Here is an 18,841-nt window from a genome sequence, read left to right on the forward strand (position 1 = left end):
ACAAGGAACAGCATTGCTCACTTCATTGTTCGTATGTATCCACAGCTGATGTGCATTAAGTAAAATATATCACAGGAGCATTAAAACAAGGCCTTATAAAAATATTTATTTACAAAGACAGAATAAAATATATTTACATTCATGACAACAATAAACAAACAGTTTGGAGTCCAGCGATATAGTAATATGTGTGTGCTAGTCTTGATTTTCTGCCAGTTTTCTGATTTCCTGCAGCAGTTCAGAGAAAGATGGCCGACCATCAGGCTTCTGCACCACCACCGAAGAAGAAAAGGAGACGTAATAGTAGATGAACAGAAGAAGAGGAGGAAGATGTCATGCATTTCTTTATAGAAGGTGTAGAAACATGGTACAGTCAAAATATTAAAATACAAAATGTTTAATACCTCGTGCCAGCAGCGGTACATGATGGCGTACAGTGGTTGTGAAGCACGTTGTGGTCGGTACAGCCGGATCCCCCTGGTGATGTCATCAACTACTTCCACATTTGATCGGTTTTCAAATGGAGTCCGACCCTCAGAGAATATTTCCCACATTACCACACCTGGAGAAAAATAGCCACATATATGTAATATAGACACATATTACATACTTATATGTAATGTGTGTGTATATATATAGATATATAGATATATATATAGATATATAGATATAGACACACACACATGCACACGTAGAGAGAGAGAGAGAGTGGGAAGAAAAAGAGAAGCTGCAATCTATTTTAAGCTACTACTAGGAGCTATACACTTGGTGTATTTGGCCTGTGTTTCCTCACCATAGGACCAGATGTCAGACTTGCTGCTGTATTTACTGTAGTGGAGAACTTCGGGGGGAGACCACTTCACTGGGAACTTGGCACCAATTGAACTGGTGTACTGATTGTCTAGAACGTATCTGGAAAACATAGTTGAAGAATTTAAATATAACCAGAGAACAGATGGCAGGAGTAGTTATTCACCATGCTTTAGATTCTATAGGAAGTCTGCATAACAAATGTGGTTAAAATAAAAAAGAACATACCTGGTCATTCCAAAGTCGCTGACTTTCACCACATTGTACTCATTAATCAGACAATTCCTGGCTGCCTGGATATGGAAAAGAAACATTATAAACCAAATATTCAGCTGAAACAGCTTACCAACTAGGCTGTGTGGCAAAGAGATTTATCTTTTACACACCCCACTTTTCAGTTATTTATTTGTAAAAAATGTTTGGAATCATGTATGATTTTCGTTCCAATTCTCACGTGTACACCACTTTGTATTGGTCTTTCACGTGGAATTCCAATAAAATTGATTCATGTTTGTGGCTGTAATGTGACAAAATGTGGGAAAATTCAAAAAATTCCGAATACTTTTGCAAGCCACTGTATGTTTGAGCATTTTAGTTATTTTATCTTTGGGTTGAGCAGCACAAGTTTTGAAATTGATTTTTTGAATATCGTCCTTCTTCTGTTTCACCAAATCACATATTTTAGTATTTTAGATTTTATTTTACCTAAATTTAGCAAGTTATTATTTATTTATAATTTCTAGTTAATCTCTCTTGAAGATGTGTGTTTTTATATTCTTATAAATGCACCATGGGATCTTGGGGTATTTTGGTACACTGAATACTGTGTATATTGTTATATTGACAATAAAGACCTTGAATCTGAATCTGAACATGTCAAAGATGCATTATACGGGAGTCTGTACAAACTCATTAACAGGTTAAAATCTTACAAAAAATATACCATGATTTCATAGACTGTTACTCATGTTATATAGAATTACTGTGTTGGCTCACCAGGTCTCTGTGGATGAAACTATGTGCCTCCAGGTAATCCATCCCTTCACACACATCCTGGCACATAGACAGAAGCCACGACTCCGGTAGAGTTCTGCTCCTTTGCCGCAGGAAGTTCAGCAGGCAGCCATTCTCCATGAACTCAGCTACGATCAGCAGGGGGCGCTGCTGCAAACAAACGCCATACAGCTGTACAAGCTTCGGGTGGCACAACCTCCTAAAAGAGAGATCAGTCACAAATTCTTTTTAAGGAGCTCTTTAATTGCTCTTCCTTTTCCCACATCCGGATCATCCCGACATCCTTACATCATGACTTTGGCCTCCTCGATAAAGTCCTCTTCATACATGGCTCCCTCCCTGATGGCCTTGATAGCCACTCTTTGCTGTCCCCTCCACTTGCCAAACCTCACCACGCCAAACTGACCGCTACCCAGCTCCTTCATGAAGGTCAGCTCACTGGGATTGATCTCCCACTTTTCTAGAAGAAAAAACACAAGAACAAGATAAAGTGAGTAAAGAGATGAGTGAGGTCATCTCAAAACCTCTTGCTCTATGAGACCTAAAAACCAACCACTATATAAGAAACAGAATAAATACAAGTTGGGAATTCCATGTGCTTTTCATAAAAACTGCTAATTCTTAAAAAAACAAAACAAAACTTTAGTTATATTATTTAGTTAAATATTTAGATTGCTTTTTATTTTTTCTAACTTTGGATTCACTTTCCTATTGCCTATAATGATTACATTTATTCAAAAATAATTCAAAAATAAAGAACACACCCACATTTAGTCTATGATAATAATATAATTGCAATATGCCACAGGAAATGTTAAGATGAGATAACCTTTATTAGTCGCATGCGTGGGAAATGAAACAGGAACAAATTCTGATATAAAGTAACACATCATCTACAAACAGACATTATATTCTAATCTGTATCTTTTTTCAAATCAGGCTACAAAAACGAAAGATACTTTCAGCTATTTTCAAAATGAAAGATACTTTCATTTTTGTGTTCACTCATTTACTTTGCTATATATTAGATGTAGCTCTGGTCATATCTGCTTGCTTCTCATTCCTGTCCTTGTTAAGGAGGCATTTGCATACATTTATACAACCAGTTTCTGAATGACCTAATTCTGTCCACATTTTAAAACTTGACTGCTAGCTATAGAAGCAATTTGATAGAAAGAAGTTTGCGTTTAAGCTGCTAATTATAGCTGTTTATATATTTCCACTGTTATGTGGAAATATATTAGTTTACAAAGGTTGAAGATCCAGTTTCAGCAGGCTGTCAAAGTTCATCATATTCTTTTAGTAAGAAGAACAACTTTATTCATTGACTGATCATTTCACTTTAACCTTAGCTTTCATCAGGGCGATGAAGGCTGCAGGCCAAGCACTAAAGGTTACAAGGGCAAAATGTGTTAAAGCCCCCAAAATTGTTGAAATTCTGTTGGCGCTTCAGTATCTTTAGACATTTGATCTTCTACATGACTAAAGAGCCAATATAGATAGAAACATGGATATAAATATGAGTATCTTAACTGCAAATCATGCAAAGCTACTCTAACCCAGTCCCAGAATAAAAAATGTGTGAGTTAGGAAATGAGTATAATAGAAAACCGTTTCAATGGCTCAGTAAGAACTATAGCTGACATGTTTCTCCATCTCTAAATTTAGCAGGTATTTTTGACTAGTACTAGAGAGGATCTGTAAGTGTTTATATACACATACCTGAGCTGAATCCTGCCGTGGCAGGGACACACCTTCCCATTGGTCCGACTGGATATCGCAACCTGGCCACTAGACCTGCACAAAACACGCAAACAAACATATTAACTGCAGTATTGAATGGAAAACTGACAGTATTGTTTTTACAAATACCATGTGCTTAATTACCTGCTGCGTTGTGTTCATGGTAGTGTATAACCTCAGGTATGGAGCTGAAAATATGTTTTTCAGCTAAGTAGTAGTATTGCTCATCGTCAGTTATTTTAATCTGGTAATGCCTGATATCTCCGCTGGAACTAAAGACAAAGAAACAGAAGAATTGATCAGTTTGTAGGTTAAGATGTGCTTTGTTTGTGATTTTAATTCAGTGTATTTTTTGTCTTTGTCAGACAGTCTAAGATTTAACCCTTCAGGTTACATGAATCACCTATTTGTTTTGGTGTAAACAGAGACAATGTAGACTCCCTTTCGACTAGACTCCCGGACCACAAATCCCCCCTCTTTGTCCTGGAAGAAAACAAGAAATAAACATTATTTATTTGAATAATCATTAATCATTTTTTTTTAAATAACATAATGTGTCTCAATTTGGATTCTTCTTTTAGTTCACTTTTTGTGCTTTGAAAAAACAACATTTGTAATGTTAAACTATTTAACATTGAATTATCAAGTAATTACTGTGGTACAGACAGCCCAGGATAGTTTTGCTACAGTTTTAAAGAGCAAAGTTTTAGTTTGTTTTATCAGGCTGGTACTTGTCTTGCACAGGTTATCACATGTACGTATCTTCGAAGACAGTTTACTAACCAAACTTGCCATCATTAGCTGATAATCTGATGCTCCGCCCTCTTGACCAAATATGGTCATGTTTATCTCCAACACTCTAAAGATTACATTTCAAAATTTCGCTAATATAATACTGAGTGTGTGCATAAAAGCATCCACTTTGAGTCTGGTCTAAAATAATCAATCAGATACAGCTTTTCACATTTGATAAGCTAAAAACAAAAACAAAGACATTTTTGTCAGGAATAACTCCCAAAACAACAATTATCTAAGTAGTAGTATTTTTAAACACTGCTCAAAAACACTGACTAGAGAGGGGTAAAAACTTCAGTGCATGCTTGATTTATCTCATATTCATTGATTCGGGCCATGTCAGCATACATGAATGCTTCACTGCTAAACCATTGTTTTTGCTCGGCTTAGAGCACATTTAAATAGGTGCATAAATACCTCTTGTCTTAGCAGCTGCTCTGCTTCTGTCCTAGTGATGTTCTTGCAATACCACCTACAGGATGGACAACGAGAATTTAAAGGATTGTTTTTGTGATTCTAAAATGACTAAAAACAAAAGAAAAAAGAAAAAAAGAAGGCAAAAGTCAAAAAATATGGTAAAACTTACGGGTTTGCCTCGATTTTGTTTTTCTCTGTCACATAGTTACTGGGGATGAAGCCTTTATTTCTGATAGAAACAGAGTAGGAAGAAAAAACACTGATAATCTAGAATCTTTAAGATGTTTAAGAAATAAAAAAAAAATAGTTCTAGATTGAAAAATTTATTTACATTTCAAAATGAAAACTTGTGGGGTGTATTTCATACACTATGAAATATTTTTATCTATACTATATGTTATTATCACAAAAATAAACAAACATATTTTTGTGTCCAGAAAACTTCACATTCCTATAACAAAACAATATTTATTTGTTTTACTGATCAAGCACAATCCCACCAATAATTGATCTATGATATCTTATATGAGCAGTAATATTGCTCAAAATACTCTTGCTGTAACAAACACAAACACTGAAATTTAAAGTGAAAGTACCCATGCTTGTCCTGCGCCCGCCACCACAGCTGGTCTTGCTTGTGCAGTATGATGTACTCCTCCCCCTGTGGTCACAACACAAAAGATGAACAAATCTCTGCAGTTTATTTTTGTGTGTCTATTTGTTTGCATGTGTGTGTATACCTGTTTGAGTGTGAGGTCAGTGTTTTCCTTGGCGGTGAAGTCGTACATGGCCACGACACTCAAGAGGCCCTCACCTTCACCGTCCTCACCCTCGGGAGGGGGGAGGGGGAGCTTTCTCCTTGACCTCTCGACCTGTAACTGAGACAAAAAGTAAAGATTAATTCATAGAAATGAACGAAACATTGAAACACACAGAAGCAAACCCATTTGACCTACCCGGGTGGCTTGTCCTGAATACCGTCGGTTTGGGAAACAAAGGGAGGTTCTGCTCTCCAGCTCCACACGAGTGCTGAACTCCCTGGAATCAACCAATCAATCAGTGAGTCTATATGCCACATATGTTTTTTTGTTTTTACCCAAACTGATTCAGTTCACTTCGGTTTCATTTATATAGCACCAAATCAAAACAACAGTAGCCATGTGGTGCTTTATATTTTAAGGCAAGGACCCTGCAATAAAACCAGCAGAGTCGCCTCCTGGTGACCATTTTAAAAATGCAGGTTTGAGGCAGCCTTTATTTCACGTGCCTTGGTCTGTGTGTCAGTCTGTATTAGCACTGTTTAATTTTGAAAGTCTTGAGTCTCATGTGCTTGGGTTTAATTCTACTTCCCCTGCCTTGTTATTCTGTTTTTGGTGCCAGCTGTACTCCCACCTCCTGTTCTTCCCATAATTTTTTAAAAATCAGGTATAACTTAATGTTTTGATCAGTATCTATAAAATGAACGAGCTCCTTGGTTTTTTTTTTATGTTTGTTTTGGTCTCTTTAAATGCCCACCTGGTCTGAACAGCACAGCAGCAGCAGATGATCGACCGGATAGAGTGATCTGAAGAAAGGAACAAACAAGAAAAGAGTTGAATTAGTGAACAAATTGTAAACATAATGGAGCTTTCAATATGTTCATTTATTTTCATGGAGTGTCATATTTAAAGGAAAAAACTGAACCATGAAGCATAAGCAGATGCTTCCATACAGGCACTGTGGGGTAAAATGAGCTATTTATAAAAGTTTCCCAGGGCTCTATTCCTGGCACACTTTTATGTTCAAATATACCTCTTCCTCTTTTAATCTAGATTAATCAAAGACATAACATTTTTTCACCACTGTAGGTTAATATGGCCACCTGCTATCAAACAGTTCCAGTAGCCTTGATCTGCCACGAAGCTTTCTAAACTAATGAATCTAATGGATTAGTTCATCTTCTTCTTTTGACTGCTCTCTTTAGGGAATGCAAATCCCTAGCATCGTCCAATGTCACACCAACCCTCTGCATGTCCTTCTTCATCACTGTATATCCTTGTAGCTCCTCTGTGGTCTTCCTCTTTTCCTCCTACCTACTAGCTCCATCTTCACCACCCTTTCTCTAATATATCCACTATGCCTCAAATCATCTCAACTCTATCTCTCCAACTTAACTTGACGTATTAGTTATTCCTCAAAATAAAAATCTATGGTCTTGGGCTACATTAAGCTAGGTTCACTGACTAGGCCATTGATTAGCCTCTTAAGATCTGAAGAATTTCCATAATTATATCACTCTTATCTGCTACAACACATTTATTCTTCCCTGCTTTGACTACTAGAGTACTTTTACCTCTCACATCGAGAGTCAAGTTGGATTCACTTTTGGAAGCACAGCATGAGTAGAGGTCTCTTTTTTCCTCTTGTACTCTCCCATTGTAGTGTACATTTCAGTGTGTTTCTGTAATGCTACCGATCTCCGACTTGTATCCCCATGTAATGTCTGTGTTGTGTGTGTGTGTAAGGTCGGGGGTGGGAGGTCCCATTTCACTGCAGGGCAACCTGCATGTGGCGAATAAAGCTTTGATTGATTGATTGATTGAAATTTTATGTATGACAGTCTTATAATAAAAGACCCCAAATGTTTTAACATCCTCTAGTTTCTGAGACCAGGCTTTTTATTATGAAGGAGTTAATATCCATTGGGTGTTCGGCTGTCCTTCCCAATTTACATTCAGATAACAAAATGCCTAAAGATTTGAAATATTTATTTTGCTAAGTTTTCTGTGGATAGAGACAACAACAGTTGACTTGACTTAGGAATCCTAAGTCAAAACAAAACCATATTCCTCTAAAAATAGTAGGGTGGAAAAAGAATGGGAAAAGCAGCCAATGTCCAAAGAAAATCTCTGAGAGACCTTCAGAAAGTCTAGAGAGCTATTGCCTGAGTCCACTTAAAAATAAAATGACAACACAGGTTTACATTCACATTTGCTGATTGACTTTCAATGTAATTTTCCATTTCTGTTCACTCACGACTAAGACACGCACAACGAGATTTAGAGATATCTCATATTTCATGCGTTTAAAAACTGAGTAGCCAACGCTGACAGGCTTTTAAGGGTGTTTGGATGACGTTTGAGGCCCAGTTACATAAAATACACTGATCTCTGTGTGGATGAGGAGAGGTCTATGACATGCTTAGCTGTCTAAAACAGCTAAGCATGTCATAGATATCTAGTGGAACTGCAAAGCCTAAACCACAATTAGTGATATTGGAGCACTTCAGACTGTCTATCACAGATATGGTGTAGACATGATAATTACGTCAACTTTATTTTCATTGCTTAAACTTGAGAGTTGAATGACTTTGAAAAAGTTTTATTGCTAGCAGAGTCTTTAGTCAAAAACACTGCTCATGTTAGCGTGTCGTCTGCATGCAGACATCCGTAAAAGCGGCGACGGAAATTGTGGCCAATGGCTTTCATTTGATGGCCGTGTTGCTCTCAGTGCAATACGTTGCATGAAGGTGATTGTAAGAGTAAGTGCAGGATGTGATCACACTGTCAGTTCGCACGGTCAGACAATCAAAGAAGAGAGAGAGAGAGAGAGAGAGAGAGAGAGAGAGAGAGAGAGAGAGAGAGAGAAGATGTTATGGCAGGGCTCTCTTTACAAAGAAGAGTGCATTAGTGAGAGCTCAGTGTTGCTAAAAACCACAGAGCCAGAGTTAGTGGAAAAAGAAGAGTGTGGTCAGATGAGTCATCTTTCACCAAAATTTGCAATAAGTGAACAAGCGCACATGAGGGTAACACATTAAAGGGCCGAATGCTGGACCCCTGGATTTTGCAGCCCTATGTGTGGTGTCCACACATAGGGGTGCACTGCGGGAAGAGGTCAGATTATAACACGAGTTGATGCATCAATGTATGGTCTCAATGGTTTCTATTACTCATCACTCTCTGCAGTTTAAAAGAACCAGAAACATTAATTAATGAATGGATGACTCTCCTTCCACCTCAACCTGAATTAAGTACAACACTGAAATGCTTCTTTATTTTATTTATTTTTAATTTGGGGTCAAATACTAAATATACTGTTACAAATATATACTGCTACTCAGTTTCTGGCGGTCCACTCTGCGCTCTGTATGATGTCACACAGAGTAAATATCCCTAACATGGCTGCGGTGGTTGCAAGAGGCAACCAATCAGAATAAAGCTTTATTGAAGGGGAAGGAGCAAAAAAGCTTGTTTCACACACAGGATGACCTGAGAGGAATCACCGAGGCCCAGTTTAAGATAAATAAGGATAATTTAGAATTTTAATTAATTTAATTTAATTTTTAATGATGCAAAGTTACTGTAGTGCAGGGGTGTCAAACTCCATGCCTCAACGGCCGGTGTCCTGCAAGTTTTAGATGTGTGCTTGATCCAACACAGCTGATTTAAATGGTTAGATAACCTCTTCAACATGTCTTAAGGTTCTCCAGAGACCTAATCACTTGATTCAGGTGTGTTTACCCAGGGTGATATCTAAAACCTGCAGGACACTGACACTTGATGCCTGGAGTTGGACACTCCTGCTCTAGTGGAATCCAGTATTGCAAATCCAGAGTTCAAAGCAACCACAATGGTCAATTTTTATAAATATACTAATACAATAAGAAACTTCGATGGGGCTCCTTCAGGATCAGGACTTTCGGACCTTTGGTTTTCCATTCCAGGTGAGTGTTTCATCTCTCGACTGGTGGTTCATTCGTGCTGCCAGATGCTCCTGATGTGCAGTCAGTTTCTTCAGCCAGTGGGTCTGAATCATGTCAGGGCCTGGTGCTGTCCAACTCTTCACACAGGAGACTCTTTCCTGGGTGCCTGCCACGGTGATGGTTACTAGATCCTGTTCAGGAAGGTTGTTCTCATATTCTTCCCCTGCCACTGAGCGTACACCTCGGATGGTTCAGTGGAGAACTGCTGATTTATTGGCCTGCCTCTACCTTTACAATTAGGTGAATTCTTAGCTTGGAGGTTTCCAAAGCCTCAGGAACGGGCAGGTTGCTGTACTTCTTAGGCGCCCCTTTCGTCATCAGACTTCTGCAGGTACAAAAACTGGCTTGATATTTTTGCTTCTAGTACTGCTCCTTGTGGCTGTTTGTCGTATAGCCAAGCAATGACGGTCACAGTAGAGAGTGTCCATAATGAGGCATTCACATTTTCTACTAGACTTTCATAGGGTATTTCACATAGTCTTAAGAGTTAACCACATGGGTCGACGTTCCCATCTCTCTCTCTCTCTATCTATCTATCTATCTATCTATCTATCTATCTATCTATCTATCTGTACTAAAATCAAATAAAACTAAAGGTTAATTAAATAATTTGAATTTTTATTTCAAACGGAACAGATTAGACTTTTGCCTCCAGACGCAGCTTCCTCTGTAGCTTTGGTCATCTCTTGATATTAAGTTCAAATTCTCTCTGTGGTTTTGTGTAGGAGGTCTTTGTCAGGAAGTGGAGTTTCCTGTGAACCTGTGTGCGCATGCCTGCATGTGTGTGTGTGTTTATGTGGGCCAGCAGACAGGTGTGTCTGTGTGTGATGGCTGCATTCTTTCCTGTGCAACTTTATGTGTTTGAGAGAACAAAAAAACGCTCAAAGGCAAAATGCTCGAAGTGTCACGTGATTTTAACTGTAACTGCCAAATGCATCTATGGCATGTCCCATCATGCTTTGCAAGTGCCCTCCCTGTTGTAGAAGTTAAGCCATGGGAGTTATGAACTCTCCTGGTGGTTTTTGGTGAACCAACACCCTAATAACAACCAGTCTCCGAGGTTTCTATCAGCTGGGGCCCTAAAAACCTCAACTTTTGGATAAATAAAAGTTACATTTTATTAACTGATTTGTGTTTATATTTATTTATTCTGAAACTTTTTTACTTTACATTTTTCCTCCCACTGGTGTACAATGTCATAATTACAAAGTACAGTTTTTAATCCTAAATCCGGTTTACTTTTTTGTAGGTTGTTGTGTTTTAAAGGACGATCAGGCTACTGGGAGTGGATGAAGGATCTGCCCAGCCCAGCAGCCACCGCCAGTCTAAATCTCATTGGACTGGCAGTCAAATCTAATTTAGGATGTGGTCCGAGCTGGTGAATACTTATTTAAAAGTTTACCTGTAAAGAAAAAGTAGGATGTGGGACAGCTTTAGACGAGGGCTGCAGTCAAATAGCCCAAAGAATGACCTCTTCTATATCTGATCACCCAATGGAAAATGTCACAAGGTCGAGGAAAGGTGTGAAGGAGAATCAGGAGTTAGGAAAAGAGAAGCTCGGTGATCAGAGAAACAAACAGCTTTTAAACGCAACTCCTCAACAGTGTGATCATTTATGTAGCTGACATATTTCTTCAGGATCATAAAATGCTCATCTTGGACTATTTATCGGTGAAATCATGTCACTTCCTTACCAACATTGTAATGATAAATAAACAGGAATAAATGGGCTGTAAGGTGAAAGGAAGTGTTTGCCATACTGTGTATAGTTGCCTATCCTGTGCCGTCATAGTTTCACTTCCTACTGGAGAGGTGATCCAGTGTAACCTCTACCTATTCAGGTTTTCTGTGACTGAAGTGACTTGTGACTGCAATACAGCAGCTGTTAAACTGTGGACTCAGCTCAGAGGTCATCCAAATGACTGTGGCTGTGAATAATTAACGGATCCAAACCGTTCTCTGCTCCACTAACTGGACGTTCAGCTGAAAACTTTCTGTTTCAGGCATGGTTACAGAGAATCCACCTGCTGGTACCACAGGACCTGCATTCATTTTATATTTTCGCCCCTTACTGCATCATAGTAGATATTAACCAAATGTTTTCTAATTGTTTATCATTATGACTGATGGGGTAAAATCATCTCTTTTCTTTTCATAAGAAATGTTTCAGTGTTTCCTCTAAGCTATTCACCTTTCCTGAGTATTTAAAGAGATGAAACAGCTCTTAATATGGCCATCATGCAGATACTTCTGTTTCAAGTCACTTAGTTAGGAAGTTCCCTAAAGCAAACTGACTCTTTGACTATAGCCTCTGTGTCAACCTGGTTAGTAAGTCATCCGTTGAGGTTATTGGCTTTCATTAGATGAAAGCAGTCATCAGATGCGTCCTTCTGTTTGCTTTGGCCGCTAGCAGATTGCTAAAGTCATCCATTGACTGCACAAAAAAGGCAACTTGTCTGCAAACACCTGCCAACCTCTTGCCGATCAGTAAAAGCAAAACTCTAAAAGGTTTACAAAGTGTTACAATATGAAACTCTGTTATGAGTTATCGTTGCAATCAACACATTTCAAGTGTTTCTATGAAGAAAAACAATTTCCAGTTTGTCTCAGATTGTGTTGAGTTTCACTACTGCTTGGTAATTAGTTGGAGAGTGTTTGCAGACAAACTGGCATCTTACTTGCAAACTAAGGATGACCACAGCAACCTGCTAGCAACCACAATAAATGTATGGATGATCTTGGTGTAGCATACCTCTTTGCAGCCAGTTTCACCTAGAGACTTGCAGCAACTTCCCGTAGCTGGTCAGGGAACACACAGTTTTATTGAGGTATCTGTTATTGCCAGGGGGTCTAAGAGGGGTGTAATCAGCAGAAAAACCCACAGAAGCCATATCCGTGAATTCTCAGATTTCTAAGATTTGTATAACTCTTTACTGCTTTACCAAGTGGTAAAATAAGCACTTAGATTCTAAATAAAAGTCATAATTGTCCTTTAAAAGTAACAGTTAAAGGTTTCAGAGTGTATATAGAGTACCTGAAGTGAAAGCTGTGGATTTTAGTTGACACTTTTTGGGCTTCTGATTCCTGTTTTCTGTGGTTAGCCTGAAAATATTAACTGTAATATTTCCTTTGGGGTGAAAAATGAAGCCAACACTGAAGTTCGTGTCATAAGGCTGGTTGCAGACTTCTGTTTTAGAATGCTGAAAAGAAACACGTTTATGGCCTGCTATGAAGTAAGTCAGCTTTTTGTTTTTGTAACTCATCTTGGAGTTTTACTGGTAAGGCCTAAAATTATTCTTTAACAGAGATGCTGTTGGTTGCTTAGCATGCGGACACAGGCAGGTGTAGCTGCTAGCTCTCCGCTAGGCCTCTCCTCTGCTAAACTGGAATTGCAAACTTGTTCTGAAGTGAAAGTCTAATCAGCCTCAGCTGCAAATCAGTGCATAAAGCAAATAAATATGCTAACACAATTTATTAAGATGGTGAACATCCATCCATCCATCCATTCACTTCCGCTTATCCTTTTCAGGGTCGCGGGGGGTGCTGGAGCCTATCCCAGCTGTCATAGGGCAAGAGGCGGGGTACACCCTGGACAGGTCGCCAGTCTGTCGCAGGGCCAACACACAGGGACAGACAACCATTCGCACTCACATTCACACCTAGTGGCAATTTGGATTATCCAATTAACCTATCCCCACAAGCTGCATGTCTTTGGACGGTGGGAGGAAGCCACGCAAACATGGGGAGAACATGCAAACTCCACACAGAAAGACCCCGGCCTGAAGGTGGAATTGAACTCAGGACCTTCTTGCTGTGCGGCAACAGTGCCACCGTCCTGGTGAACATGGTAAACATTAATTGACAGCAAATTAGCATTACTTTTGTCAACATGAGACTAACATATAGGAGAAACCTGAACTAGCTCTACTTTGTTTCTGCTCAGATTTAAAGGCCAGTATGAGTGTACCTTCCTGTCTGGGTAACTGCACCTTTGTACCATGTGAGAAACAGAACTGAAACTTTACATTAGCAAGCAAAACACTCCTTTCTGCTCAGCAAACCAGAGGTGTTAGTTTGCATACAGGTGTCTCTGCCTCTGCTTAGCTTTCGGTCGACATTTTCACATTGTCCTTAGCTCAAGGGTTTATGCATAATAAATGTGGAAAAAGTTTCAAGCCAAAACATGGTTTAACAGTTTAACAGCAGATGTTTCAGGCTAAAAAATACACTTTTTTTTGGATGTGCAGACAGATTTTCTCTTCTTTTATTTTTAAACACGTAAACTAAGCCACACTGTTTTCGTGTTGTTGTGTTTGTTTGGTTTTTTGGGGGGTCAAATCAGTGGCTCTCAGGTAAAAGTGCAGGTAAAAGCTAAACTAAGTTAAATTAATTTAAATTATGAAGGGGAAATTACTTCATCTGGTTAAAACTCAAGCTTTACTGTTAAGGACTACAAAAAAACTGTCAGGTAGGCTGCAGAAGAGGGAAACCAGAAACAGTCAGAGAACTAAGACAACTAAGCAACAAATGAGAACAAGACCTGAAAATCATCCCAGTTCAGACTTTTTTGAGATTCTAATTTTTTAAAGAAGGAACATTCAAGTGAGTCACTTCAGACGGTACGAACGTGAGCAACATAACTGTGGCATTGTGCCATTAGCAAGAATTAAAGTAAAACTCGTGTAAAGCTAGTCCAGTGCAGCCTAAGAAGAAAACTTTGGAGCAGACACCCCTGAACATGGCATTAAAAGATTATAAAGAGCCACAGTTGAGTCTTTGTTGTGTTTTGTCATGTGATGAAGTGACATTTCAAGCCAAACTGCCATTTTGGTGTCCCCTTTAACTGCCTCACTGCCACAGCTTCAGAGATCAAGAAACATCAAAAACTTTCAGAAGACATTCGTAACCTTGATGTTACTTCAGGTAGAAAGTGAAGGAAACCTATGGTGGTATTAAGCCCGGCCGTTTGTTAAATGACGTTTTAATGGTCTCGGGTTCATTTCACGCCGCGTACTAACGCCGCACATTTTACTCACTTTTTCTCCTTTAACGCTGAGTAACTCATTCTTATCAGTGCAAATGTTGGCTTTTTTGTTAGTTTGCTGCATCCTGCTCCAATATCAAAAGAAGAAATAAGCAAGGTTTGTACGTATGTTCGTAAATTACTTACTTGAGTGAATCATGACTGTCTGTTTCTTTTGTCTTCCACCTCTTCTTTGTTGTCTCCCTCCTTCTCCTGCTTTGACTCTTCTTCTATCTCCTCATCAGCGCCACTTATTCTTCTTCAGTTCTTTTTAGGTCAGCTCGGTTCAATCTCTTTCTGCAACCATCGGTGCGGAGCTGATAGGACGCCACAGGTGGGAAACCTTCGAATAATTGAGCGACAAGGGTGCAGAGACAGATTGAGGTAGAAAGAAAGACGGAGACACGGGCAGGCAGGTGGGTGGAGGAAGTAGAGTAGGTGAAGAAGAGAAGGCAAAAGAAAGAAGATATGGGCACAAAAAAGAAGAGGAGGATAGTTGCCTTGCTGCTGTTGACGATTTTTTGAGTCAGCTTTTGGACACATGAATCAAGATTTGAATGTCTGAACGCAGAGCATTTATATTTACAGTGTTTACAGAGAGAGAGCGGGCGAAAGAGAGTGGGAGAAAGATGAAGACAAAGATACAGAAAGGAAGTGAAAGAATGACGTGAATGAAACCACAAAGCATCCGTCTATGTGAATATCTCCAGGAAGAGTGCACGCACACACACACACACACACACACACACTGAGGCTCATAATGCAAAAACAGGGCTCATATTTTATCCTCCGCTTAGCTGCTATGACCGTCAGAGCCAGTTCAAAATCTGGTCCTTTGACTCCAGCTGCTCTTTTTATTTTTGTTATTTCTTTAGCAAAGATTTTTTTAAAAGGAATGTTTTAACAGAAATGTTTGACCCTGTGTTACTCACACAGGTTTTCTATTTGCCCCTGATTGACCTCATTCATGCTTCAGCTCAGCCACAGCTCCACCCTTTTTTCATAATTGTTGGCCACATCTGGTCCACAGAGGATTCACCTGTCCTGTAAATAAACTGTATCAGAGGTAGTGTAATTGTGAGCTATCCAAATGCTGTCTAGGGAGCTCAGAGTACAAAGTCACTGTATGTGATTAGAGGATCATAAAGTCATAAATTCTTTTTGTGACTTGAAAGTGTCTCATCCAGTCATTCCTTTAGTGTAAAATAAAAGCATATAAAAATATTTCATGGGGTACAGGTTCATCCAGTGTAAAGTAGATAACTGTAAGAGTTTTGTTTCAGACTGAATAGTTTTAGCACTGGGGTAATATCGTCCAAAACTGTAATTTCCTCCTAAGAAAGGTCAGGAAAATGTTATTTCAGATGCCTTGTTAGAGTACTTTCACCTTTTCTTTTACCTGGTCTATAAAGGTTAGGGCCACATCCCGTATCTTCTTCACATTTCCTGTTTCTAGCCTCTGTGTGATTGGCTGAGTGAGATAGATCAAAGATATAGCAGAGCTGCTAAAATTAGTTCAGCAAACTCAAAACGATGAGGTACACACACAGCTGACCAACACCTACATATTGTGGTCACTCCTTAATCTTATTCACAACTGAGGATAGCTGCAGCAGGACTGTATGGGTCATTGTGATAAAAGGAGTAGAGTGTCAAAGCAAAACTCTCAGTTTACTGCTCGATCTACGTCTCTACCCTCACCTACAGTCACGAGCTCTGGTAATGACCAAAAGAATGAGGCTGTGAATATAAGTAGCAGAAATAATCTTCGTCCCAAGGGTGACTGAGTTGTCCTAGAACCAGGTGGTTTGCACATGTGACTAGGAAGCCTCCTGGATTAAGTTTTTTGGGCATGTCATACATGAAGAAGGCCCCGGGGCAGATGGGAGACATTTTTTCTCAGTAATTCAGGATTTTAAGGTCTTGAGTGTGTTACGTCCCTCTGCAGCCCCTAATCTCTTCAATGTTTTCAGCCGGTGCTAATTGATAAAAGCATACCTGAGGCAAGCTTCCCGGAAGCTCACTAGTCTTTGCCTCGATGGCACTAGCCATTTTAGCCAACTTGCTATGCCATTTTAAGATAAAACCTCTTCTCACTACCACTCTGGTATTCGTCTCCTTTTTTATGTTGCGGCTTTTGAGCCTGGCCGTAACAGGGTGTATGAAAAAAATTGAGCTAGACTGGTCTAGATTCATGAAAATATTTCCCCCCTCATCCAAGAGAATTAGTCACTTCTAAAACTCCAGGTATTTAAAGCTGTAGGTGGTGGTGCTAATGATCACTGGCCTTTTATTAATGATGTGTTTCATCACATCAGCCAAAGTATAAACAAACAAAACCAAAAAAAAGGTGTGATCATTGCCACTGTGTGTAAAACCACTGTGAGAACCATCGTGCGACCAGGTTAGGTCACCTGATGCTAAATGAAAGCAGAGGTTGAAACACCTGGTAAGACAACCCAAGACAGCTTTGTACTGCAGATGGTTGATAGCTGGTGACATAATCCACCACCTCTGTTCAACGTTCATCTGAATGTAACAATTTCAGTGAGAGAAACATCTCGTCACTCATATAAGTGACTTCTTCAGTCTCAGCTGACTGTTTGTCTTCTTGGTCCAAAATGTGAAGACTGGCCTCGTCAAAGAGAGGAGAAAGGGCACTCTTGATTGCCACTCTCACCTTGCCTGGGGTGACCTCAAGAGTTTCACATGGGAACAGCCCTCCGATTACAACAAGACATTCACACTACTGCGGTTTTCCTGAGGGCCCACAATTCATTAACAACAGGGAGCACTCCCAACACAGCCTGTCCATACTTTGTACTCAGGTAGGCGCTACAGGAGTCTGAAAGTCTGACATTTTTAAATAAAAGCAGGCTTTCATCTGCAGAAAGCAAACATTAGGAAGTGGTTCATTGAGATAACCAGATGGTGGCTCTACTACTGAAGCATGACAGAAGAAGAAGAAGAAGACGACACAATTTAAAGAGTTCCAGTCAAGGCTCAAGTGATGGGAAACCCCCTGTTTTTTTTCTCTTTCGTGAAGGCTTGAGTCATGTTTAAGTGACACGTTTCACGCATATCATCATTTTTCCTGAAGTATGTTTGTTTATGTTCAACCCAGTCAAGTGTAAAACCTTATTTTTCATATTTCTGCTTTTATTCAACTGCAGTTTGCAGTAATATAGTAGTTCACTGTTAGACTGATCATTAAAGGGTTAAACAGTCGTAACTTGCACACTGACACTTTCCCATTACTTTTTTTTTCTTTTTGCCTGTCCTGTTCGGTACTTTAGCATCAGAATTGTTGTCTGAAGGCCAGGAAAGATGCGCAACGGACTGATTTTTTCAAGTGGAGAAAATATGCCAATGCCAAATTGTTTCACTTGATTAATCTATATTATCATTGTTTATTTATTTTATTTTATTTTAAGAGATTACAAATTGGACAGACAATTAGAAAGAAAGAAAGAAAGAAAGAAAGAAAGAAAGAAAGAAAGAAAGAAAGAAAGAAAGAAAGAAAGAAAGAAAGAAAGAAAGAAAACAGAGGGGAAGGGGGCAGTAAAAGAGAAAACACAATATAGAGATAACAACCTAGATACGTGTAAGTAAAAGTAAATACTAAATATTGAATGTTATTGAGCAGCACGCAGGTCTGACAGTGTACAATATGCTTTAGCGTAGCAGCCAAGGAAGATATAGTTTCCTTGGCACCTGTGTGCGTGAGCGCTTAAGTTGAAAAGGTTTCTTCGTGTAACAATCTCCTTTGTTATTTTCTTTTTCAGCAAATCTGTGGTAGCGATCACAGTCCAGCTTTATCCAAGATTTAGCAACTGGACAAATGGCCTCATGTTCATCTTTGGAATATTTTTGGTATACAGAGGAATTCATGGTCGACATCATGCCTGCAACCTGTCCATTCCTGTAAAACAAAGCCCAAATAGTCATTCTTCCACCATCATTTGATATGCTGTGTTTGGTTTTCTCCAACACACTGCTGTGCATTACAGCCAAACTTTTTAATAAGAAGCTTTCTCCTGGTAACCTTTCCTATCAATCCACACTTGTGTGTGTACTTGGACTGTAGAGTCTTCAGTACATATATATCTTACAATCAGAGATGGGCTTACTGTAATCTGATTACTTTTTTCAAGTAACGAGTAAAGTAAGGGATTACTATTGCAAAAATGGTAATTAGATTACCGTTACTTTCCCGTAAGCAAGCTGCGTTACTGCGTTACTAAAACCGTGAATTTTTTTGCGAGAATGTCTCATGACAGTGACGTAAGCGAGTGCGA

At 39.2% G+C, this 18,841-nt stretch overlaps 1 protein-coding gene across 1 annotated transcript; it reads right to left on the reverse strand.

The window, feature by feature from the left end:
* Positions 1-86: 86 nt before the first annotated feature.
* txk (TXK tyrosine kinase) lies at positions 87-18,464 on the reverse strand. The gene is made up of 16 exons (XM_085141872.1): positions 14,691-18,464; positions 6,295-6,343; positions 5,736-5,817; positions 5,520-5,657; positions 5,376-5,440; positions 4,949-5,008; positions 4,780-4,834; positions 3,971-4,050; positions 3,712-3,839; positions 3,547-3,621; positions 2,113-2,284; positions 1,807-2,023; positions 1,039-1,103; positions 794-912; positions 405-562; positions 87-267 (listed from the first exon to the last, which is right to left on the reverse strand). The coding sequence occupies exons 1-16, from the start codon at positions 14,701-14,703 to the stop codon at positions 196-198; spliced, it is 1,548 nt and encodes a 515-aa protein (XP_084997998.1). The 5' UTR covers positions 14,704-18,464; the 3' UTR covers positions 87-195.
* Positions 18,465-18,841: the final 377 nt, after the last annotated feature.

Source organism: Neolamprologus multifasciatus, chromosome 3 (genome assembly GCF_963576455.1).
Source record: "Neolamprologus multifasciatus chromosome 3, fNeoMul1.2, whole genome shotgun sequence".
NCBI classification, from domain to species: Eukaryota; Metazoa; Chordata; class Actinopteri; order Cichliformes; family Cichlidae; genus Neolamprologus; species Neolamprologus multifasciatus.